Source organism: Oryx dammah, unplaced genomic scaffold (assembly GCF_014754425.2).
Source record: "Oryx dammah isolate SB20612 unplaced genomic scaffold, SCBI_Odam_1.1 HiC_scaffold_21, whole genome shotgun sequence".
In the NCBI taxonomy this organism is placed as follows: domain Eukaryota; kingdom Metazoa; phylum Chordata; class Mammalia; order Artiodactyla; family Bovidae; genus Oryx; species Oryx dammah.
Window position 1 is genome coordinate 54,005,128 of NW_024070205.1, and position 23,878 is coordinate 54,029,005.

General features: G+C 39.8%; 1 protein-coding gene across 1 annotated transcript in view; it reads right to left on the bottom strand.

Annotated features, from left to right (window-relative positions):
* DISP1 (dispatched RND transporter family member 1) overlaps positions 1–23,878 on the bottom strand; it is a 219,262-nt gene that overhangs the window by 37,866 nt on the left and 157,518 nt on the right. The window contains exon 2 of the mRNA XM_040263713.1: positions 22,393–22,918. Within this exon, the coding sequence (XP_040119647.1) occupies positions 22,393–22,918 (526 nt within the window). The remainder of the gene's footprint in view (positions 1–22,392; positions 22,919–23,878) is intronic.

Genomic DNA, 23,878 nt, shown 5'->3' on the forward strand with positions numbered 1-23,878 from the left:
TTATTAAGAAACTCTGCTGGGAGGAGGTGAGTATGGTAGCTGTTCTTAAGCCTTCCTCCTAACCTCCAATCTCTCTCCCAATGCATAATCAGGAATATAAAATTTAAGAGAATGTTATCTCTGCTTCCAAGTGTATATGTGGACTGACCAAGAATGTGAAAGGATATTTTAGAATTAAAGGGGAGAGATTCCTAAATCCCTTATGTCATTCTTTTAAACCCTTCCTATTTTACCAACTCTTCGATAAGAGACACAAAGTTTAAGTGTTCAATATGATGGATTTTACATCCATGGAACGACCACTCAGATCAAGATATAGAACATTTCCCAGAAACCCAAAAGGCTTGCATGTGCCCCTTCCAATCAATAATCACAATCAGAAGTAGCCAACATGCAGGCTTGTATCACCACACATAGGTTTTGCCTAAAGTATCACCCTTTTCAAGATAGCCAAAGACAAAAGTTTAAGTAGAACCTTAGATAGCTAAGATTTGGGTTAGCTCAAGTTTGGGGAAACATAAAAAAGAAGTTCCAATAACATTTTAAATGGGTAACTCCTGGATGAGTCATAAATCAACTTCTTTTGAAGTTTTAGAAATATCTATCCCAATGACTTATAAGGTACAGACCTTAGATTACCTATAAATGGCCTTGGATGAGCAACAGAACTTCACTGATCTACAGCAAACTAGTCCTATACTATTATCTGTCATTATATTACTTTAGAGAAGATTATTTTTTCAAAACCCCTATTGCTCTGCTTCCTTACATTTTAGCTTCTTCCAAAGTTCAAGATCTTTCCTGAGTCAACAATATCTAGTTACAGTAAATGGCTACGCTTACTTAGGGTGCAAGTGCTTCAACTAAAGGATTATAAAGTACTCATCCTCTGACACTGTGGCAGGATATTTAAATAAAGATGTCCTACACACTACTGTGAATTATGGGGATATCCATTACATTGAGAACTCCGGCAGGAAATGGGGATCTGAAATTTTTAACAGCTGAGAGTGGATGAAAAAAAAACCAGCAAGATATTATGGAAATGACAGTCATGTGAAAGAGTGGAAAAGGAGTCTCCATCAACAGTGAGAGAGGTCAGGATGGTCACAGCACATTGGATAAGAAGGAAAAGCATACAGTGATAGAGTGCAAAAAAGAGGACAGCTGAAGAAGGGATGGTAAATGGGAATTACATGCCATAGAAGGAAGGAGGAGAAGAAACAAATTTGTCAAAAGAGGTCACTGACCCCAGGATCGCCAGGAAAGGAGTGATGGCATAAATCAGACTGCAAGGTATTAAAAAGGAAAGAGTTAATACAAAGTAAAAGCATTAAATATACTAATATTTTAAAAAACTAATAATCAACATTTATAGAACCTCACTATGTGCCAAACACTGTCCTGAACACTTGACATATATTGAAGTGAAAGTGGCTCAGCTGTGTCCGACTCTTTGTGGCCCCCTGGACTGTAGTGTGCCAGGTTCCTCTGTCCATGGAATTCTCCAGGCCAGAATACTGGAGTGGGTAGCTGTTCTATTCTCCAGGGGATCTTCCCAACCAAGGGACTGAATCCAGGTCTTCTGCATTACATGCAGATTCTTTACAGTCTGAGCCACCAGGGAAGCCCTGACATATATTGAAACATTTTTTAATTCTTAAAACAATCCTAGGCAGTAGATGTTATAGATGAGGAAGTGAAGCACAGAAACGTTAAGTAAGTTGCCCAAGCTCACACAGAAAGTGTTAGAGGCAGGATTCAGACCTAGACAATTGACTACAAGGCTCCCCCTTTTAATCGCAAAGGTGCACTCCACAGAAGTTTCCACTTTTCATAATATAGTGGTCAGTGATGCTGCCTACGGATCAGGGGTGGAGAGAGTCAACTATGGTTCGAGTAAACGACAGACAGAAGAGCACATGGAAAATGCTGCTGGAGAAAGTATATTTACGAGTTAGCAGTGAGGACCGAGTTATATCAGACTACATGAAGTCATAGTAAGGAAGGTCTATAGTTTCCATCTTGTTATAGTGAGCATTGTTTGGCAATCTGGGAGCCAGAGCAAAGGCATCCAAAATCCTGAGGATGATAGCATGGAGTGTGACATTTAGACTAGAAAATATGATTTAGGTACAAAGAAAATATTATACCTAAAATGTGGAAAATCTATTTCTTACTCCTAGCCTGTCCAAGTATCTGCTGTGTGTCCCCCTGTGAGTGTATGCTCAATTGCTCAGTTGTGTCTGACTCTTTGCGATCCCATGGACTGTAGCCCACCAGGCTTCTCTGTCCACGGAATTTTCCAGGCAAGAATACTGGAGTGGGTTGTCATTTCTTCCTCCAGGGAATATTCCTGACCCAGGGATCAAACACACATCTCCTGTATCTCTCTCACTGGCAGGCAGATTCCTTTACTACTGTGCCATCTGGGTGTCCCCCTGTGAGTGGACCTGTAACAAACAGATGGGAGAAATCAAGCGGGATTCTTCCTTGGGGTCTGCACAAGGTACTGCTGTGAATATGTCCTTTCTGTGATCTAAAAAGGACTTGGAAAGCCTGGGGCAAGTCATCTGTGCTTCTCATGACTGTGATCTATGATCTGTGCCATCTTAGCTCTGTGGTTTCAAGGATGAATCTGCACAGTGTTTACTATATAGCTCAGTTCAGTTCAGTTCAGTCACTCAGTCATGTCTGACTCTTTGCGACCCCATGGACTGTAGCATGCCAAGCTTCCCTGTCCATCACCAACTGCTGGAGCTTGCTCAAATTCATGTCCATTGAGTCGGTGATGCCATCCAACTATGAGGCTAGCACTCAGTAACTGTTTCTTGAAGTACTGCTAGAAAAAATCAGTAGAAACAAAAACAAAATTCTCTCTTACATTTGAGCAGCACATAGATGTGACTAAGAAGACAGGCTTCACAATCAGACAGACCAGGACTCAATTCCAGGCTCTACTGCTTATCACTAACTATTTAACTGATCTTTTAAACACTAATTAATTTTTTCTAACCATAGTTTCTTCATCTATAAAATGGAAATGACAACAATAGCTCTGAATTCCTTGGGTTGTTTTCAGGATTAAATCAGAGAGTACGTGTAAAATATAGCACCATGTCTGGTGTATAGTAAGGGTTCAGTAAAATCATTAATATTGTTACTGTAAATTTAATTGAGACTTTATGCTATTAATGTCCATTTTCTTCACCAAATACAGGTACAACACATGACCAGGTCAGTTCCAATTCACAATTTTAAAAAAATTCTTTACATTCAGAGACTATTATTCATTATTTTGGAATATTTTAGAATATTTGTAATAATAATAAAACTCACTATTAAAAATTCTTTGAAAGATTATTTTATAAAATTACACAAAAGAGACACTCATGTGATAGCAGAATAAGAAATTAAATGTAGTCTAAACTGTAATGTTGGTAAGGAACTAAATATTCTTAATTGCTTACATGACCAGTCAGATATAGTCAAGTACTCCAGTAATATAGAAACAATTTACAGGTAATTATATTTCCATGCAAAGCCTACATCTGTAGGTGAGAAAAGGAGATACACTTCTTCAAAATGTTCTTCGTCTCTTCCCATTTTGAAACTGTGATGAAACACGTATAATGTTCGGCTTAGGTGTACTCTATAATTTAAATTTTACAGACTTTATTCAGTGATGAATCGTTTTTCTTTTAAATCACAGTTTTTAAACAGAACATCTGAGATTAGTTATTTTAAATAATGAAAAAAATTTAATTTCTAAACTATGAGATACTAAAATCAGACTTACACCCATGTTGAATTTCTCTCTCAAGATATATCTAGACCCCTGACTATGACCATTCCTACCTTCAATAATAAATGTCTACACTTTGAATATAAAAATGTATGTTGTTTTGATAACTGACAGGAACATGCCAGCCAAAGGCAGAAGAAATGTCCATGGATTATAGGCAATCCTATAGCTGAATTCCCTTTGCCATCTTTCACCTCCTTCTATTGCTTAAGCCATCGGCGGCTATTGTTTAGCTAAGAAAAACTTACCTCCAATTTAGCTGCTAAATAATTTTCAATTTTCTCCCTAGGGACATTAGGAATACCTTAGAGATATGATAAAAGATTGCTGTGAACAATGATAAAAATGTGCATTTCCACATATTTATAAACCCACATGCTAACTTTACTAAACTTGCTGGTAAAGACAACTATCTGATATTTAAGAAAGTTATTCCAGTGGGAAAACTGACCGGCAAAACTGCCCACTCACTGGATCTACTAGACGTCACTTCAATTAGTGATTGAGACTGGTAGCCCACAAAGGCATTTCTGTGTGATGTTCCATAAGAAAAATATGCTTTGTACATAATGTACAATATTCCCTGTCTGTCCCACTCAGACTCAAAACCCTATAAAGCTGGAACGAATCAGACTTTCATGTAACAGCTTGAGTTCCAATTTAAGTTAAAAAGAAATTTTTCTCTTATTAGTAGAGCCTGGCCCTAATAAGCAAGAAAGAAATTATGTTATTTTTTCCCAAGTTATTGCAATAAATAAGAAAAGAACTGTGTTATACGGATCTGGGTGAGAACAGGAAGGGGGGTAATTTCCTCTTATATAATTAAATAATTATTTCTTCTTAAAAAGGTTAAGTTCTAGGCCTGGCAGATCAGTCATCAAAGGGCAGCTATTCTGCCGTTCTTTGAAAGAAGAGGGAAGCAGAGCATGGGAAATTCATTTTGAGATACATTTTGCCTTTGCCACTTTCAAATACATTTTGTCCCTGTAGTAGAGGCCAGAATTTCACATGGTTCTGGTCCTATGCAATGCACACCCCAAAAGGAATCTAAGAATGATTTTAAAAGAAATAGTTTAAAACAATGAGCATTCTGAAAAAGACAACTGGTTAATTAAAAATATTTTTTAACGGTTGAAAAGTATCTTTGCTTAAAAGAAACATTCTTCCTCAGCCCATGAAGTTAAATTTGCATAGTTTAGTTGGAGTTATAAACTGAACAGCCCCATGTGTTACATTTTAAAGTTATACTAAATTATAAAGCACTTGCCCTTAAACTCAAGACTTTCCGTGCCAGACTTGCTGTAAGCCCCGAAACAAAACATGCTAAATGAGAGTATAGTATATACTTTTCTTAATAAGATGTGAATAATAATCACTAATAGCAGATCCAAGAAAAGCTCATAAGAAAGCCAGAAAAATCTTATTAAATTTAACTAACTCAAGAGGTTGGAATGCTGGAATGAAGTTTAAAATCTTCAAGCCAAAAAACTCACCAGATACTAATGCTGCTCACTCAGAATTCTGAGCTTTGGGAGATGGAGGTCATGGGTAAGGAGGTTAAAAAAAAATTAATACAATTTGGAGCTCAAGGTAGGGTTTAATTCTGCATTAGAGGGAGACCTTTTAACAATCGAATGATACATTTAAATAAGTCTCTCCTGGGGACAGCTTTACAATGAAGTCGTTTCAGTTTCCGGTAGCCAATAAGAGTGGCCAATGACAGAGAGCTAAAAACAAAGACCCAGAATATTTAGTGTTGACCAGGACCAAAAAAATTATCCGAGTCTAGTTCCCAACTACATATTAATATAAATGGAAATGGAGATACAATCGTTGATCAGATTTCTGTTTAAGCTTCTAAAGTGCAGGGGGGAAAATCTGATACAGTAATCTCATTCACTGAGATCTGTCACCTTCTTCCTGACCAGGGCTAGAAGATTTCTCCTCCTTGAGCTACCCTTCCTTCCCCCACAAAACATACTCCATCCCTTTAAAGGGACTTTCAATGTCAGGCCAAGGAGTTTGGGGAAACCATGGAAGATTTCTGAGCACAGCGGTGACATAATGAAAGCAGTGTTTCAGGGAGAGGGAGGTGGGCAGATTCAAGTGACCACAGGCACAGAAAGAGGGTCTGAAGGAATGAATGTGTTAACTGTCCATCCTTGCTTCTCAGTAGACACACAAAATAGTGTTTAGAAACAGTAAATTGCTCACATTCCTGTAGAAAGCATCATGTTTGAATCTCAAGCTATTTGATAACCATCAGAGCCCTGTACTGTTGAAATGGGGAAAAGAAATTGATTTAACTAAACCAACAACTTAGCAAATTCACAGAGACTAAGGCATCAAATCTGACCCTGTGTCCTCTCATTTTATTCTAAGTCATAAAATACATATGGACCAAAAAAAGTCCAGACTATTATTTAGGAATTTATGTTTCATCTGTCAGTTCTATAATCTGCTGATTGCTTATAAACTCACTTTTACTAGATTTGCAAATATCCTGAAGGTGGCTAGAGCTGAGCAAACAGAAAGGTTATTCTGGGCTGATGCTGACTCTCCCTGGGCACAGTCTCCTGGCCCCGCCCTGTCTTTCTCAAAAGGGCTCTAGAATTATTTATGAAAGAGGCTTAGGAGCCACTGTGGGAGTGAAATTGGGTCTCTACCTTTCCTTTTTTAAAAATTAATTTATTTTTTTATTGAAGGGATAATTGCTTTACAGAATTTTGTTGTTTTCTGTCGAACCTCAACATGAATCAGCCACAAGTGTACATATATCCCTTCCTTTCTGAACTTCCCTCCCATCTCTCTCCCCATCCCACCCTTCTAGACTGATACAGAGCCCCTGTTTGAGTTTCCTTAGCCATATAGCAAATTCCCGCTGGCTATCTATTTAGGGTCTTTCCTCATAGCTCAGTCAGTAAAGAATATGCCTGCAATGCAGGAGACTCAGGTTCAATTAATCCTCTGGAGAAGGAAATGGCCACCCACTCCAGTATTCTTGCCTGGAGAATTCCATGGACAGAGAAGCCTCGCAGGCTACAATCCACGGGATAGCGAGAGTTGGACATGACTTAGTGACTAAACCATCTGTTTCATATATAGTAATGTAAGTTTCCATGTTACTCTTTCCACACGTCTCACCCTCTCCTCCCCTCTCCCCATGTCCATAAGTCTATTCTCTTTGTCTGTTTCTCCACTGTTGCCCTGTAAATAAATTCTTCAGTAGCATTTTTCTAGATTCCATATAAATGCGTTAGAATACGACATTTATCTCTTTCTGACTTACTTCACTCAGTATACAGGTTTTAGGTTCATCCACCTCATTACAACTGACTCAAAGGCACTCCTTTCTATGGCTGAGTAATATTCCATCGTGTATATGTACCACAACTTCTTTATCCATTCATCAGTCAATGGACATCTTGGTTGCTTCCATGTTCTAGCTATTGTAAATAGTGATGCAATGAACAGTGGGATACATGTGTCTTTTTCAATTTTGGTTTCCTCAGCATATATGCCTAGGAGTGGGATTGCTGGGTCATATGGTGGTTTTATTCCTAGTTTTTAAGGAATCTCCATACCATCTTCCATAGTGGCTGTATCAATTTACATTCCCAACAACAATGCAAGAGCATTCCCTTTTCTCCACACCCTCTCCAGCATTTATTGTTTGTAGACTTTTTGATGATGGCCATTCTGACTGGTGTGAGGTGATAGCTCACTGTAGTTTTGATTTGCATTTCTCTAATGATGAGTTGGTGATGGACAGGGAGGCCTGGCGTACTGTGATTCATGGGGTCACAAAGAGTCGGACACGAGTGAGCGACTGAACTGAACTGAACTGAATGATGAGAAAGGTTGAGCATCTTTTCATGTGTTTGCTAGCCATCTGTATGTCTTCTTTGGAGAAATGTCTGTTTAGGGCTTTTTCCCACTTTTTGATTGGGTTGTTTGTTTTTCTGGTATTAAGTTGTATGAGCTGCTTATATATTTTGGAAATTAATCCTTTGTTAGTTGTTTCATTTGCTACTATTTTAGCCCATTCTGAGGGATGTCTTTTCACCTTGCTTATAGTTTCCTTTGCTGTGCAAAAGTTTTTAAGTTTAATCAGGTCCCACTTGTTTACTTTTGTTTTCATTTCCATTACTCTAGGAGGTGGGTCATAGAGGATCTTGCTTTGATTTATGTCACTGAGTGTTCTACCTATGTTTTCCTCTAAGAGTTTTATGGTTTCTAGTCTTACATTTAGGTCTTTAATCGACTTTGAGCTTATCTTTAGGTATGGTGTTAGAAAGTGTTCTAATTTCACTCTTTTACATGTAGCTGTCCAGTTTTCCCAGCACCATTTATTGAGGAGACTGTCTTTGCCCCACTGTATATTCTTGCTTCCTTTGTCAAAAATAAGGTACCCATGGGTACACGGGTTTATTTCTAGGCTTTCTATCTTGTTCTATTGGTCTAGATTTCTGTTTTTGTGCCAGTGCCATACTGTCTTCAGAGAAGGCAATGGCACTCCACTCCAGTATTCTTGCCTGGAAAATCCCATGGATGGAGGAGCCTGGTAGGCTGCAGTCCATGGGGCCGTGAAGAGTCAGACATAACTGATCAACTTCACTTTCACTTTTCACTTTCATGCATTGGAGAAGGAAATGGCAACCCACTCCAGTGTTCTTGCCTGGAGAATCCCAGGGACGGGGGAGCCTGGTGGGCTGCTGTCTCTGGGGTCGCACTGAGTCGGACACAACTGAAGCGACTTAGCAGCAACCATACTGTCTTAATGACTGTAGCTTTGTAGTATAATCTGAAGTCAGGAAGGTTGATTCCTCCAGCTCTATTCTTCTTTCTCAAGACTGCTTTGGCTATTTGGGGTCTTTTGTGTTACCATATGAACTGTGAAATTTTTTGTTCTAGTTCTGTGAAAATGCCATTGGTAATTTGATAGGGATTGCATTAAATCTGCAGATTGCATTTGGTATTATAGTCATTTTTACAATATTGATTCTTCCTACCCAGGAACATGGAATCTCTCTCCATCTGTTTATGTCATCTTTGACTTCTTTCATTAGTGTCTTAAATAGAGGTAGGTGAAGAAGATCTATATATATTAAAGATTAACTGCAAGGGGAAAAGAACAGTAGGAAAAGCAAACAAAGGAATAAATGCAGAAAAAATAATAATAGGTTTAAAAAATTAAAATTAAAAAAAAAGAAGGAAAAAAAAAAGGAAAACTCCACAGAACTGCAAAAGCCCAATGTAGAGGCAGAGGTTTATAACAGCAATAAAAAATGTGGCTGAGAAAAAAAAGAAATAAAAAAACAAGACTCAAAAGCTTAATTAGATTTCATAGTGCCAATAACTGACAACTACAACAGAGGGGGGAAAAAAAGGAAAAACAGAAAAAAAAATCCAAAAGAATCTAGAGAACAAGTCAAACCATAAGAATAATAAATGTTTTTCTTAAGTCACTGCTGTCAAGAGCCCTTTCCCTTGCTGGGAGTTATAGGCCACCTCTCCTCACTAGGATGCCCTCCAACACTGTGCTGATCTCCAGACCTGTTGTGGGGGTAGCTCAGATTCTAATCTGGTCCTACTCCTGTATTCTTGCCTACCATGTCCATAGCTATCAGAACTAGTGTGTTTTCTTTTGTGGGAGAACTCAATGGCCTTTTATATATTCCATAGAGTCTGCCTAGTTGATTGTGTGGATTTAACCTGCAGCTTGTACAGCTGGTGGGAAGATTTTGGGTCTCCTTCCTTAGCCACGCTTCCCCTGGGTTTCAACTGTGGTTTTATTTCCACCTCTGCATGTGGGTCGTCCACTGGGGTTTGCTCCTGAGTCTTCCCTGGAAGATGTGGGTTTGCCCCTGTGAGGGCCAGGTGTGGAGGCAGTGCAGCTGCTTGGGTCCCAGGGATTCTGGGGGTTGGCGGCTGGGGCAGCAGGAAATATAGTGCTCTAGAAGGGTATGGCGACCAGTACTGGCCAATATGCTCCAGTATGCTTGCCTGGAGAACCCCCTTCCCTGACAGAGAAGCCAGGCAGGCCATAGTCTATAGGGTTGCAAAGAGTTGGACACGACTGAAGTGATCCTGCACGCATAGAGGCAAGATTTTTTTTGCCTGTGGCAGCTCTGCCCCAGTGAGAGTTGAGTGTGAAGGTGGTGCAGCTGCTTGGCTTGCGGGGATCCTTGTGGCGCCAAGTGCGCAGGGACATGGACTGCCTCCGCCCCAGGAGTTATGACCCTATCAGAGTCTTTTTTCTAGCCTCTTGTAGCTGGTAAACAGAAGGCCTCTTTGGCTAGTCTTTCTTGGTAGCTCTGACCATTCAGGTACTTAGGGGTCCTTCTCTATTGTTGGCAAGTCAGGCACATAGAGGGATCCCCCTGGCTGGGGTCCTTCTCTATAGATCTGTGGTGCATCAGGCACTTAAAGGGGCCCCCTGGATGGAATCCTGCTCTGTAGTTCAGTGAGTCAGGCTTTTGATGGGCCAGCCTCTCTATTGTTGAGCTTCAGATGCTGGTGTATGGGGAAAGAGAGGCTATGGTGATGGCTCCACCCCCTACACGTGACTCAGCAGTATTGCCTTGCTTCCATGGCTGCCTGGCTTTCCTCCACAGGCATTTCCCACCACAGTCTCCTCTCTCACATCCTCTCGATCTGTCTCTATGCAGTCAGCAGCAGCCCTCACCCTTGGATTGCTCCACAATCCCTAAACTCCGGCTCCCAGTCACTGTACCTTCCAGGGGACCTGCATCCCTGTCCTGGGTATGTTTGGCTGCGGCAAGGACTGTCTGATTCTCATTCCATTTAGGCTGCCACAGATCAGCTGTTTCACTCTCAGCCTTAAATGTTTCACCTCTGACTCAGACAATTGCCCTGATGTGGGGATAGGACCCCTGCCTCAGTTCCCCCACCCGCCAAGGACAGGTCAAGTGCTACTAACCCTCCTGTTTTCCCCCCTAGTTCCTTTGTCTTACCAAGTTTTGTGTGGTTCTATGTATTCTTTCCCCTGGTCAGGTACTCCTGTCCGCTTTCAGCTGGTGTTCTGCATGCACTTCTGTGTCTGAAGGTGCACTCCTGATGTATCCGTGGAGAGAGAGGTACTCCACGTCCACCTACTCCTCCGCCATCTTGTTCTACCTTTCCTTTCTTAGTTCTTCATGAATGAGGCTGTAATCTTTTTTTAAAGTTAGAAACCAATGCATTGAGGGGGGATTTAAAGGACAGGAGGTGATATTCCCCCCAAAGAGACTTGACAATTAATAAAATAGGGTCTTTAAGGGAACAAAATGTTTTAAACCTTTCGCCACTGTTTGGGAAATATCTTATTCCAGGAGACCAATGTGTCTGATTTTCATTATCAAAGTAAAACATCATAAAATCAAGCTCCACATAAGAAGGACTTGCCTGGTGTTCAATTATTTATTCATTTCACTCAACAATTTCCAAGTCTTCACTAAATGCTAGGTATCTTGGTAGCTGGTACCCAAAAGCAGTACTAAAGAAATAGTTCAGCATGCGAGCCTAAGGAAATATCAGTGCATCAGAGGTATCGGAACTATAGACATCACTGCAGATACTTCCCAAGTCCTTTATGTTGACTCCACAACATTCAGAATCCACTGTTTCAGTGGAGCAGTCTTTGACAAACTATAGCCTATTGTTATCCAGAGGTCAAATGAAATAAGCCCAGTGGTCACAGTGTGCCGCCCCCTCTGGGCTCTTCCCCAGACAGAGGACGCTGCTTGCCAGGCTGCCCTCACACTTGCTCCCACTCTCATCTCCTCCCAGCTGCCTTTCCCATATTTTGGGCAACTGGTCTTCTGTCTTATTTTTGAAAGACTTTGCATCTCCCAAGGCTGCTTCTCTAAGCTACCTTATGACTCCACCTTCCTCTTTGCGACTCACATAACCCTCTAAACTCTGATTCTGGTTTCCAGAGACTGCGGTTTTTGTTGCTGCTATTGTTGTTTAGTCATTCAGTTGTGTCTGACTCTTTGTGACCCTATGGACTGTAGCCTGCTAGGCATGGGATTTTCCAGGCAAAAATACTGGAGTGGGTTGCCACTTCTTCCTCCAGGGGATCTTCCTGACCCAGGGATTGAACCCCACTCTCTGGGTCTCCTGCATAGCAGGAGGATTCTTTGCTGCTGAACCACTGGGGGAAGCCAGTGGTTTACTTTTGCCCCAATCTCTCTATTAAATAATAAACGGCTTGATGGCAGTGTCCAATCTGGCTTTGTGAGGTTTTTAAAAAATTTAAGCTTTATCAACTTTTCACAACTAAAAAAAAGATGCCCTGGGAATTGGGGGCAGGAGAGAGACAGTAATAAGTCATTCAATAAATATTTGAGTTCCAAATATGTCCCAGACTAGGCTGTATTTCAAACTAAAATGCTAAGCAGCTGACTCTCTGGTTTGTGTTTTTTAAGATACAATTTTGTAGAATAAATTTTGCTGCAAAGACCACAACATAGTATAGCAATAAAAATTTTCCTATAAATGTTAAGTTCTTTCCTTTTTAAGATGTTTTCTACACCTTTCTTTTTAAAATTTACTTATTTATTTTTGGTTGTGGTCGGTCTTCCTTGTCACACGCAGGCTTTCTCTAGTGTCAGTGAATGGGGACTGCTCTTCATTGTGGTGTGTGAGCTTTTCATTGCAGTGGCTTCTCTTGTGGTGGAGCTTGGGCTCTAGGCATGAGAGCTGCAGCAGTTGCAGTGCATGGGCTCAGCAGTTGAGGATCGTGGGTTCTACAGCACTGGCTCAGAGTTGTGGCACACGGACTTAACTGCTCTGTGGCACGCAGTATCTTCCCGGCCCAGGGATCAAACCAGTGTCCCCTGCATTGCAAGGTGGACTCCCACCCACTGCACCACCAGGGAAGCCCTAGAAAGTCTCTTAAATTACACCTAACAATCCACTTAAGTTTAGAAAGAAGATTTAGTAGTACAATTGGTTCTTTCCTGCAATTAGAGATGTAACAGATTCATAACAATATCTTTTATGTTTTGCTGTTTGCTAAATATTTTACCTTTTTAAACTTTTTTTTTTAACAAAAAAGAAAAAATTGAACCATTCCTCTTTTTCTTCAGTTTCTAGAATCTGCTAAACAAGTAGGAACACTATAGAAAGGGGGCAATTGAAGAATACATTTGCTTCATTCCAAAATGTTATATTAATTAATTTTAAGAAATAAAGAGGGTATTGTTTCCTGACATTTATTATTAAAGTAAAAGATGACCAAGGCTCATATTTTGAAATGTATTACAGAATGTGCAATGCATTCCATGAGGCATAGCACACTCTAAAATCGGTTCATTTATAGTATATAGACGTCTCTAAAAGACGTCTTACTAATAAAATAGGCCTTTACTCAATTTGACTGCCAAACTGACTTACTTTGGCAAGGAAGCTTGGAACATTTTAAATTTTACAAACATTATCCTGTTTTAAAAAGTTAATTTTGACTACTTTAAGGAATGTAAAAATAAACCTTGGTTTCAGTGAAATCAAGATTAAATCCTACCAGACTTCTAAAATTAACTGTCATAATCAGATTATACAATTAGTATAAAGGCTCTGAGTCTTGGGGTTGGAGAGGCCCATTTATTCTCAACAACTCCCCTTTCCTCTTCCAAAAGGCAACTTAGTGACCATCATTCCCATTTGCTCTTTCCTGTAGGTTGATGGGGTAAAAAAAGATACACAATTCATAAATGGGAGTGAAAAGCAACACATCAGGTATTTATTTAAATTGAGATTCAATAATAACCTGATTTCTGAAACAATATTAACAAAAATAAGTACACAAAGCAAAGAACAACAATGACAAAAACTTAAGGGAAGAAAATGAAAGGAACAAAAGCAGAAAGAAGAGAAAGGAGACTAATAATCTGGTTCTAGGCACTAGGCTTGGTTCTAGGGCTTCCCTAATGGCTCAACTTTAAAGAATCCACCTGCAGTGCAGGACACACAGGAGACGCAGGTTCCATCCCTGGGTTGGGAAGACCCCTTGGAGGAAATGGCAACCCACCCCAATAGTCTTGCCTGGAGCATTCCATGGACAGAGGAGCCGGGTGGGCTACAGTCCACGGGGTCACAAAGAATCAGACACGACTGAGTGATTAAGCACACAGGCACTGTTACTCCCATTTTTATACAGACAGAAACGAAAGCTGAGAGAGATGCAATATTTACCAAAGAGCACAAAGCTATTCAATGGTAGAGCCAGGATTCAAACACAGGGCATCTCCTCTAAAGTCTATGCTTTTCCCACCTCACGTTGTACAGGAAAGAAAGGAAGAAGGATTGAGCAAAGAAAACGAGAGCTGTAATGTAGTAGCCATGATTACTCCTAGAGGCTAGCTGTACTTGCTTATCTACTTTTCAGGAAAACTTTGTTTTTCGTATTTTAGATCCACGAATAGAAAGTGCAGGCAACTACAAATTCAATACACTGGCACTTTTGCCTCCAGATTGATCTGTAGTAGTTTTTATTAGACATTAACTGTGGCTTCTAGAAGATGTTGAAGGATATTGCTGACCTGCTACATTAAAAAAAAATAATAATAATATGGGGCTTTAGACTTTCAGATTTTTGGAGAAAGGGAATTTCATCTTTTGTCATTTCCTTGTTATAAACAAAATACAAGCAACCATACTCCAATGAATTAGAATTATGTTGACCAAAAAGGGTATTCACTGTCAAATACTGCTGTTACTCTACATCATACATGCTCCACTGGCTGCCACAGAGGTTAAAAAGGGATTCCAGTTGCTTTAACAGAGTCAAGAAAGATAGTTTTCCAATAAAAGTTTTCTGCAGTGATGGATGTGTTCTATATCTGTGCTGTCCGATATGGTTTGTGGCTACTTGCAAGGTGCCCAGTGTGACTGAAGAGCTGAATTTTTAATTTTATTAGATGATCCTGAACAAAGACACCTGCCTTGCAGTCCTGGCCAGGTTATAATTTATAGCAATTGTATATAAAGACAAATGACTGTTTCGCTATTAGTGGTGCTAGTGGTAAAGAACCCACCTGCCAATGCAGGAGACATAAGAGATGCAGATTTGATCCCTGGATTGGGAAGATCCCCTGGAGGAGGGCATGGCAATCCATGCCAGTATTCTTGCCTGGAGAATCCCATGGACAGAGGAACCTGGGTTACAGTCCATAGCATCACAAAGACTCAGACACAACTGAAGCAACTTAGCACACATGCACACAATCTCCCAATGGTAAGAGAGGAAAAGAGGGGAAAATGAATTTATCAAACAGTAGACAGTCTTGTTCTCCTTTTTTGTTAATATATAAACCCTGCTTGTGTCTCTGTAAAAGCACTGATATTTAACTTCTGTGCTCCAGAGAACAGAGGAGCTCTGCAGTCAATATTTGTTGATCAAAAAGGGCTGTCTATCTGAGGTCAACTCATGCTGAAATCTGAGCATCTTACCCTGTCCGCATTACCTCTACATCTTGGAAATTGGGACCCATGCTTGCAGTTTTTACCCCTGTCTCCAGCAATTAACACTTAGTATTTATTAAATACCTACTAAATAAGTGAGTAACTAACCTTGAAATTTCTCCACTCATTGCTCCAACATCTCAGAAAAGCCATTTGAGTTGAGTCTGGTGATCTGGGCAAATCAGAGACTCCAGGATCTGTGCCAATGCCGAGCTCGTGCTACACTGCTGATGAAGTGTTCAGAGGGGCTTTCGGTTCGAATTTCCTAGCTAACTAAAATAACATCATTGGCAGGCTGAGGGAAGGGGGAGGGTGGAGTGTTGCAGGCCAGGTGCAGCAAAGTAAGACCCTTCAGAAAATGGTGCTCAGGTCTATAATTTAACCCTGGACGTTATGATACAACATACACAAAGGAACCAGATTCGAAGCGGTAGATTCTATCTCTTTTAACCAAATACAAGAATTCTCAGGTCTTACTTTTTAGGAAAAATTGTTCCCTTCAGAGAAAGTAACTAGTGTCCTAAGGGGAAACAAAAAGAAAACCTCGGAGAAAAGCGAGTCTGAAATTGGAAAACTAATAAAGAACTCAAGGAGAAAGGAAATATAGGTTACAAAAATTATATAGTCACAATGTATGCAGAGGTAGGGACAATGTTTGTTTAACCTTTCAGGGGCTGAACTAATGGTAGGGTTCCATGGTCCCCCTCTGTGCCAAGTCTTCTTAACTCAGTATAGCCCTAATTCCTCCAGAGTGCCATGGGGAACATTCAAAGTGACCATCTGTCTATGAAATCACCCTCAGAGAAATAAAAATGCATTTGGCAGGCACCCAAAACTATCACAGGTTCCCTACCATGATAACGAGTTTATTGGTCATTGCCAAGTATCCTTTATGCAGCCCTCTATGAACATCAGGAACATTTTTTGCAACACCAAATTAAAAGGTAAGTATAGTTTAGATTAGAAATCTTGTATGCTATTTTTGGATGCAGAACTCTGTATTAATTGTCATAATACTATTACCCTTTCACTTTAATATGGCAATAAGAAGATTCCCAAATGAATCATTCAAAACTTTGCTTCAACGAGCACACATGGAATGTGACTGGCTCCTGAGAGGTTTTTCCAGAGCTCTGAGGATAAAGAGCAGATCATTACCAGGCAGCCTTTTAGAGGACTTGACTGTACTCAGGATGTAAAATTAGGAAAAGCTGTCCCTCCTGACAGTACAAATGATCCCTTCACCCCGGCCATCCTGTTCTCCTTACTCTTCCTTACGTAGGCTTTTATTTTTGTACGCTTTCCCCTTCCAGGCTTCCCCACCACCTTCTGCGTTCTGCGCTATGCAGGCAGTCCCTTTATCATTCCCGGTCACCCTTCAAGGGTCACTCAAGCTCTCTCTTGTCAGACTGTCCCTAACTTTATCAACCTACAGGGATCCTTCCCACTTCTGAACTCCTGAATGCTTTATCGTTTCTACTGCAAGCTAATCTTCTCAATATTATCAAACTTATCTTATTCTTTAATTCCCCTGGTGGGTACTGATAATCAACTAGGCTTAGGACTTGTGGATATAGGCTCTGTCTCATGGTAGGGAGAGACTACTATCTGCCTTTTCAAAATTCTCAGAGGAATGGATAAAGATGTGGTACATATATACAATGGAATATTACTAAGCCATTAAAAATGAAATAATACCATTTGCAGCAACACGGATGGACCTAGAGATAGTCATACTGCGTGAAGTAAGTCAGAGAAGGAGAAATATCATATGACATCCCTTATATGTAGACTTTAAAAAGAAATGATACAAATGAACTTCTTTACAGAACAGAAACAGACTCACAGACTTTGAGAATGAAACTATGGTTGCCAGGAGGCAAGGATGGGGGCATAGTTAGGGAAACTGGTATAAACATGTACACACTGCTATATTTAAAATAGATAACCAACAAGGACCTACTGTATAGCACATGGAACTCTGCTCAATATTATGGATGGGAGGGGAGTTTGGGGGAGAATCAATACATGTATATGTATGGCTGAGTCCCTTCGCTGTTCACCTTAAACAATCATATCATTGTTAATTGGCTATAACCCAATACAAAATAAAAAAGTTTAAAAAAAATAACCTTGAGTGTTCTCAATTAGTCATATTATCAGCTGATTGATGGGCACGAGGATAGGAATCTATACATGAAAAAGCCAGAAGCTTTAAAACAAGATTACGTTGAACTACTTAATATGTGGTGATAAATAGAATCAAAAGAGAATATACTAAATGTGACCCTTGCAATGATCTTAATCAGTCAGATGATTAACAGATAATTTTAAAAACAGCAAAAACACACACACGAGTGATCGACTATAATGAATCTCTTAGAAAGATTTATTACAGCTTAGAGAATTAAGAAACAATGAAAGATAACCTACTGTAGTACAGAAGGTGGGCAAAAGAGAAATGAGAATATGAACAACTGAAAGGAGGTGGCAAATGAGCTGGGATGAAATTATATTTTCTATTTGATTGGCTTTTTAAGACATTCTATGTGGCTTAAGTACATTATAAACAAATAGCAACTTTAAAATACCAACCAGGTGGGTGCACTTGTAGGTGCAAAAAGGTATAGCAATTGAACGTATCTGGGATCTTCCATCTATATATAATTTTACTACAAGGCTGACAACCTTTAAGATAATCTTAAAGTGATGTGAACATTCTATACTATTATCAAGTCAGAAGTACATCCCAAACATTAATTTAATATTTCATTAAGTATTTGAGAGTATCAATTTTTAAAAAAGCACATGCAAGAAATCACAAAAAGAAAATAAAACGATTTAGAGAATCAGCATTCCTGGTAGAGGAACAGCATCTAGAATCTTTGTTCTAATAACTGTCCTAAAAGTGCTGGGTAGAGTAACTAACAAAAGGCAGCCAAGTATCGCACAACATCCTCATTTTCAGCATTTCCTAGTTAGACCATCCTGTGTATTCTATCCCAACTGTTCTGCTCTTACATAGTAACTATATCCACATCCACATTTGTTTCGGTGGATGTCTTGTGATTTGGGAAGGACAGACACAGCACCTGGCTTAATGCCTTGTCCATAGTACAATGCTGCAAATACATGCACGCTGGGCTGAGTCTAAATGCTCCAGTTTTCATCCTACGATCACCTCCAATAGTATCATTACCCTCAGTGAAATTGTCATGTGTAACTCAGCATCCTTATTCTTTCAAGAAAGAAAGCTCAAAAGACAGTACTCTTCCACTGTTACTACCCACTCTCAACCCCAGAAGCTCTTCTTCCTAAGCCTTCTATCCTCCCCATTTTGGTGACTGGCATCCCCATCTACCTGCTTAGTTGCTCAAACCAGAACACTGCAAGTTAGTTGTGATTCTTTCTCTTCCTCCCCCATAACCTAGTAGATTCTACCTCATAAATCTTCCTAGTGTGAAATTATGTCTAAATCCAGGATGAAGTCATCACCTTCTCTCGCCTGCAAAAAGGCTTCTAAAGGTCTTTCTCTCTACGACAGTCTACTGACCCAGTTCAATCTACTCTCCACAATGCAGGTTACAGACCTCTCTAAAATATAAGTCTGAATTATTTTCTGCTTAAAAATCTATAATGTCACACCCATTAGGATGGCTATTATAAAACAATTAAAAAAAAAAACAGAAACGAACAAGTGTTGGCAAGGATGTGCACAGCAGCTGTGGAACAGTGTAGCGGATTCTCAAGAAGTTAAACATAGAATTACCACATGATCCAGTAATTAACTTCTGGGTATGTAACCAAAAGAAGTGGAAGCAGGAACTCAAACAGGTATCTGTTCACCCATGTTCAGAGCAGCACTGTTCACAATCCAAGTGTCCACTGACAGATACGTGGATGAAAATAATGTGGTATATACATACAATGGGGTATTAATCAGCCTTTCCAAAGGAGAAAATTTTGATACATGCTACGACTTGGATGAACCTTGAGGACATGATGCTAAGTGAAATCAGTCACAAAGGAACAAATACTGTATGATTCCATTCATGTGAGGTACCTAGAGTGGCCAAATTCACGGAGATAGAAAGTTGAATGGTGGTTGCCAAGGGCTGGGAGGGAAGAATGGGAAATTGTTGTTTAATGCGTATGGAGTTTCAGTTTGGGGAGATGATGGATGTTCTGGAGAAGGGATGGTGGTGATGGTTGCTCAACAATGCGAATGTACTTAATGCTACTGAACTGTACTCACAGGAATGATTCAAATGATACATTTTATGTTCTGCATATTTTTTTCACAATAAAAAAGTCATGCACACACAGACATCCACACTGCCTCTCACTGGCTCAGGATACCGTCCAGAAATCTCAGGGGATTCACATGCCCCTCGGGATTGAGGCCCAGTATACCTCTCCCCTTGCTGGTACACTTTCTTCTCCGGCGCCTAGTCATACTCAACCATGCTGGAGTTGGGTTCACACTACTTTGTAAGTCTTTACACAGACCATTCCCACTGTCAACCAGACCACCTCTTCTCCATTTGTAACATTTTTCTTTTTCATCCCTTCTTGGCATCTCTTATCACAATAAGAGATAAGAGCTGCCAGTAGTTGCCTGTTTGTTTTTCTGTCTCCGTCCCTACTAGCTTACAGTTTTATGAAGGGAAAAAAAAAGTCTCATCTCATTTGGAATTATGTCTTTGGTGCCTCGCACACATAAATATTCAGTAAATACTACTGATTATATACATGTTAAATACATAAATGTAGCAGATAGGGAAGAATTTCTGGAAGCACACATTTTACAATAAAGTATGTAATATATACAACTGGACACATACCATTCCTTCACAGGCATCTTAAAAAAAAGTCTATGTCTGTTACAAACGGTTCATCAAAAGGTTCAAATTCTTGAGATAAAATTCTTATATGAAAAAATTTTCACATAATATTCCAGTTTCTTCTACAGTTTTTCCTGATGGGCAAATATGGTACTTTTAAAAAGTCAGTTTGGTTTTTTTTAATACCATTCTATTTAAAGTCATATGCATATAGGACTTTCATCCCTTTAAAATTAGATCATTGAGAAATGTTAAGTCAGAATCCTGAAAGTACTGATATGTTTGTCATGTTGAAACAACTGGTTTTTTGCCCACTGTTCTACTATTTTGTGACAGTTTTTAAAGGAGGGATCAGCTTCAAAGTATCATCTCACATCCTGAAACCATATAATTTATGGTTCTAAAACATCAATATTTATGACCATATAATATTAAAATTAATCACTTATACTGTTTCATTCAAAGTAGAAAGAGTCTGAAACTAGCCATGCTGCACAATGCTGTCAGGACCAATCTTCTAAGAAATGGCTTTGGTGAGTGCTTTCACCATAGTTCTATAAACTAAAAGATTCTCGCATCTGATACGAAAAAACTATTCAGCAACTGCAGAAACACGCTGCAGAGGATCCCCATGCCCTTCCTCCCATCCCTTGTCCTTTTCCCCATTTTTCTCTTTCTCTCTTTTCAAAAGACTGAAACCAGATAATCTCAGCAGCATCTAAAACCTGATAAAAGTGAAAAGTATTTATTACTTAATCCCTGTCTGGATGTGACTTAAAAAAACAATTGAGATATAACTGACATATAACATTAGTTTCAGGTGTACAACAAAATGATTCGATATTTGTATATACAGCAAAATGGTCACCATATTACGTTTGCTTCCCATCTATTACCACATATTTACAAATTAATTTTCTTGTGATGAGAACTTTTAAGATCTGTCTTAGCAACTTTCAACTTTACAATACGGTATTATTAACTATGGTCACCACCCCGTCCATTACATCCTCATGACTTATTTATTTTAGAACTGGAAGTTTGTACTCCTTTACTTCCAAGTCAATTTGCTACCTGAACACAATGAATTACTACTCAGCAATAAAAAGGGAAAGTAACACACATAGCAGTTAGGTAGTCTCAAAAATGTTATGAGTCAAAATTGTCAGATAGAAAAGGGGACCTATTGTATGATTCTGTTCATCTGAAGTTTTAAAGCAAACAAAATAATCTATGGTAACAGAACTCAGAACAGTGCTTCTGGTGAAGAGACAAGCAATGGCTAAGCAGCGGCATAAAGGAACTCTCTGGGGTGACAGAAATGTTTTACATCTGACCGAGGGATGCACTAATACTACTGATACATTTGTCAAAGCTGATCAAACCATACACTTAAGATATATGCATTTCCCAGTATAAAAATCATACCCTAATTTTAAAAGAGAATGTCTTCTTCTAGCTCTTTTAAGACTTTTTACTACCAAAAAATATAATTCTTGGTCTCTGTTAGGTACTTAGGATTTTATAAAATATGTTATGATTGCTCACCTGCAGTATGTGTGACTTGAAACTTACTCATGGGAAAAAAAAAAGCTGGAAAGCATATATCAGAGAAATCACGGCCAGAGATAGGAAGGAGAATTGGCAATGACAGAGATTTTCTAGTATTTTTCAACCTACCAGATCTGAACATGCTTTATTTTACAAAATACATTTTTTTAAAAGTCCTATGCTACAGATTTATAGGTCCTACCTGCTATGAAAGAAATTGTTGCTTTTGTATCATCTCAATATATTACATAATCAGCCAAATGATTTGAATAGAAACTGTGAGTACAGCCATAATGAAGCACTTGGTTTTATACTTCTTTTTCATAAATGTTGATCACTATCAATAGTAGCAAATAAAGACTCCTGTTTAGGCAGCCTCATCACAAATATATCCATCTCCCATGTTTAATAATAGAAATTACTGACAATAAAACTTTTTACTAAACTTTATACTTCAAGGTCTAGCAGGGCCACCTAACCAGCTCACCAACAGGAAAATAAGAGAGGGTTTAACTGACTAAGAAGTCACAGGATAAAACAGATAAAATAATACTTCATTTGCATTTGAATAGCCTTCACACAATCCACAAAGTAAGCAGCTTCATTAATTCCCTTTTCTTGATACATTCTTCTCTCCTCCTTTTGGAGAAATCAACACAAGCAGTCACATTCACATGGAATTAGCCGAATGCTAAAGCCCAGGAAACCTTGCGGACCACTCACCTGATGTTGGCTATGTGCTGCGGCACATGCTGATGCTGAAAATGGTCAGGCCACGGATGATGCAGGCAGAAGGATGGAGAGGGCTGAAGACAGCACGTTGTCTGATAAACAGGTGAATGGTTTGGACAGAGAGATGCAGAGTACTCTGAGTGTGGCTGCATGCAACACGAGGCCAAAGCAGGAGGTGCTGCAGGGCCAGCCTCGGGATGGCACTCTTGGTGACTGTCATGGGGAGTCAAAGGGTGATGGTATGGGCAAGGATGGCAGCACTGGGGTAACACCGGAGGCGTTCTTTGGTTGTCTAAAGGCAGAAAGGATGATTTAACGGTGCCATTAACTTGCAGGCATCCATTTGGACTCACTTTTGTTCTGGGTGCTTCTTTGGGTGCGAGCTGCTGGGCTGCAGGGTCTCCATCACAGGGGGTGAGGGGAGTAGGCGTGGTAGCACTGGTTGCGATGCTGCCATTGCTCAGAACCATAAAATCGCTGTTTCCGTTGCTCATAGCCATGCTCCAGTTTCCTGACCCTAAGAAAGAAAACAATATAAAATCAACCACTTACAGTCAGACAGACAATTATGTAGAAAAGACAGGAAAAATATTTTTAAACAGCTCTTTGAAAACAAGGGTTCTTGCAGGAGTTGTGAAAGCATTAGGGGAAGCCCTACCACTCGTCCAACAGAACCAGCTGGTAAGTTAGCCCTCCTCTTTTCTCCTCCCAGCCACACCAGGCAGAACCCTCTCCTGTCCCATTGACCACTTCCTCCCTGTGTGCTTAGTCGCTCAGTCATGTCTGACTCTTTGCAACTCCATGGACTGTAGCCCGCCAGGCTCCTCTGTCCATGGGGATTCTCCAGGCTAGAATACTGGAGTGGGCTGCCATGCCTTCCTCCCTGCCCCACCTCTATTTTCAGTATCTATTTATCTTCTCTCCTCATCCTAGATGTGAAAATCATCAGTTAAGAATCAGAACATTTTGGGACTTCCCTGGTGATCCAGTGGTTGAGAATCCATCTTGCAATGCAGGGGATGTGGGTTCAATCACTGATTGGGGAATTCCACACGCTGCAGGGCAACTAAATCCATGCGCCCCAACTACTGAGCATGCTCTGGAGCCCTTGAGCCACAACTAAGACAAGATGTAATCAAATTATAAAAAAAAAGAATTAGAATATTTTTAGGATGTAGGTGGGGAGGTGGTAGAATAGAGAGAAGATACCAATATCATTGTTTGGCTTTTCAATAATATCATGCTTGAGGTGTTCTGATACAGAAACAACAGGCAAAATGAAGGGCGAGGGTGATTATTCGTGAGGGCAATTAGTTGTGTAGGCTATGATAATGTGAATAATCTTAAGAATGTCTTACATCTTTTAAAAATGTCAAGGAAATATGATTTTCCGTCTACGTCACTTAGGTCTTAGAATAAGAATAAACAAAAGAAAATAGAAGCCAATCAGCTAAGCTAAGAATTGTGGCCACCAAGA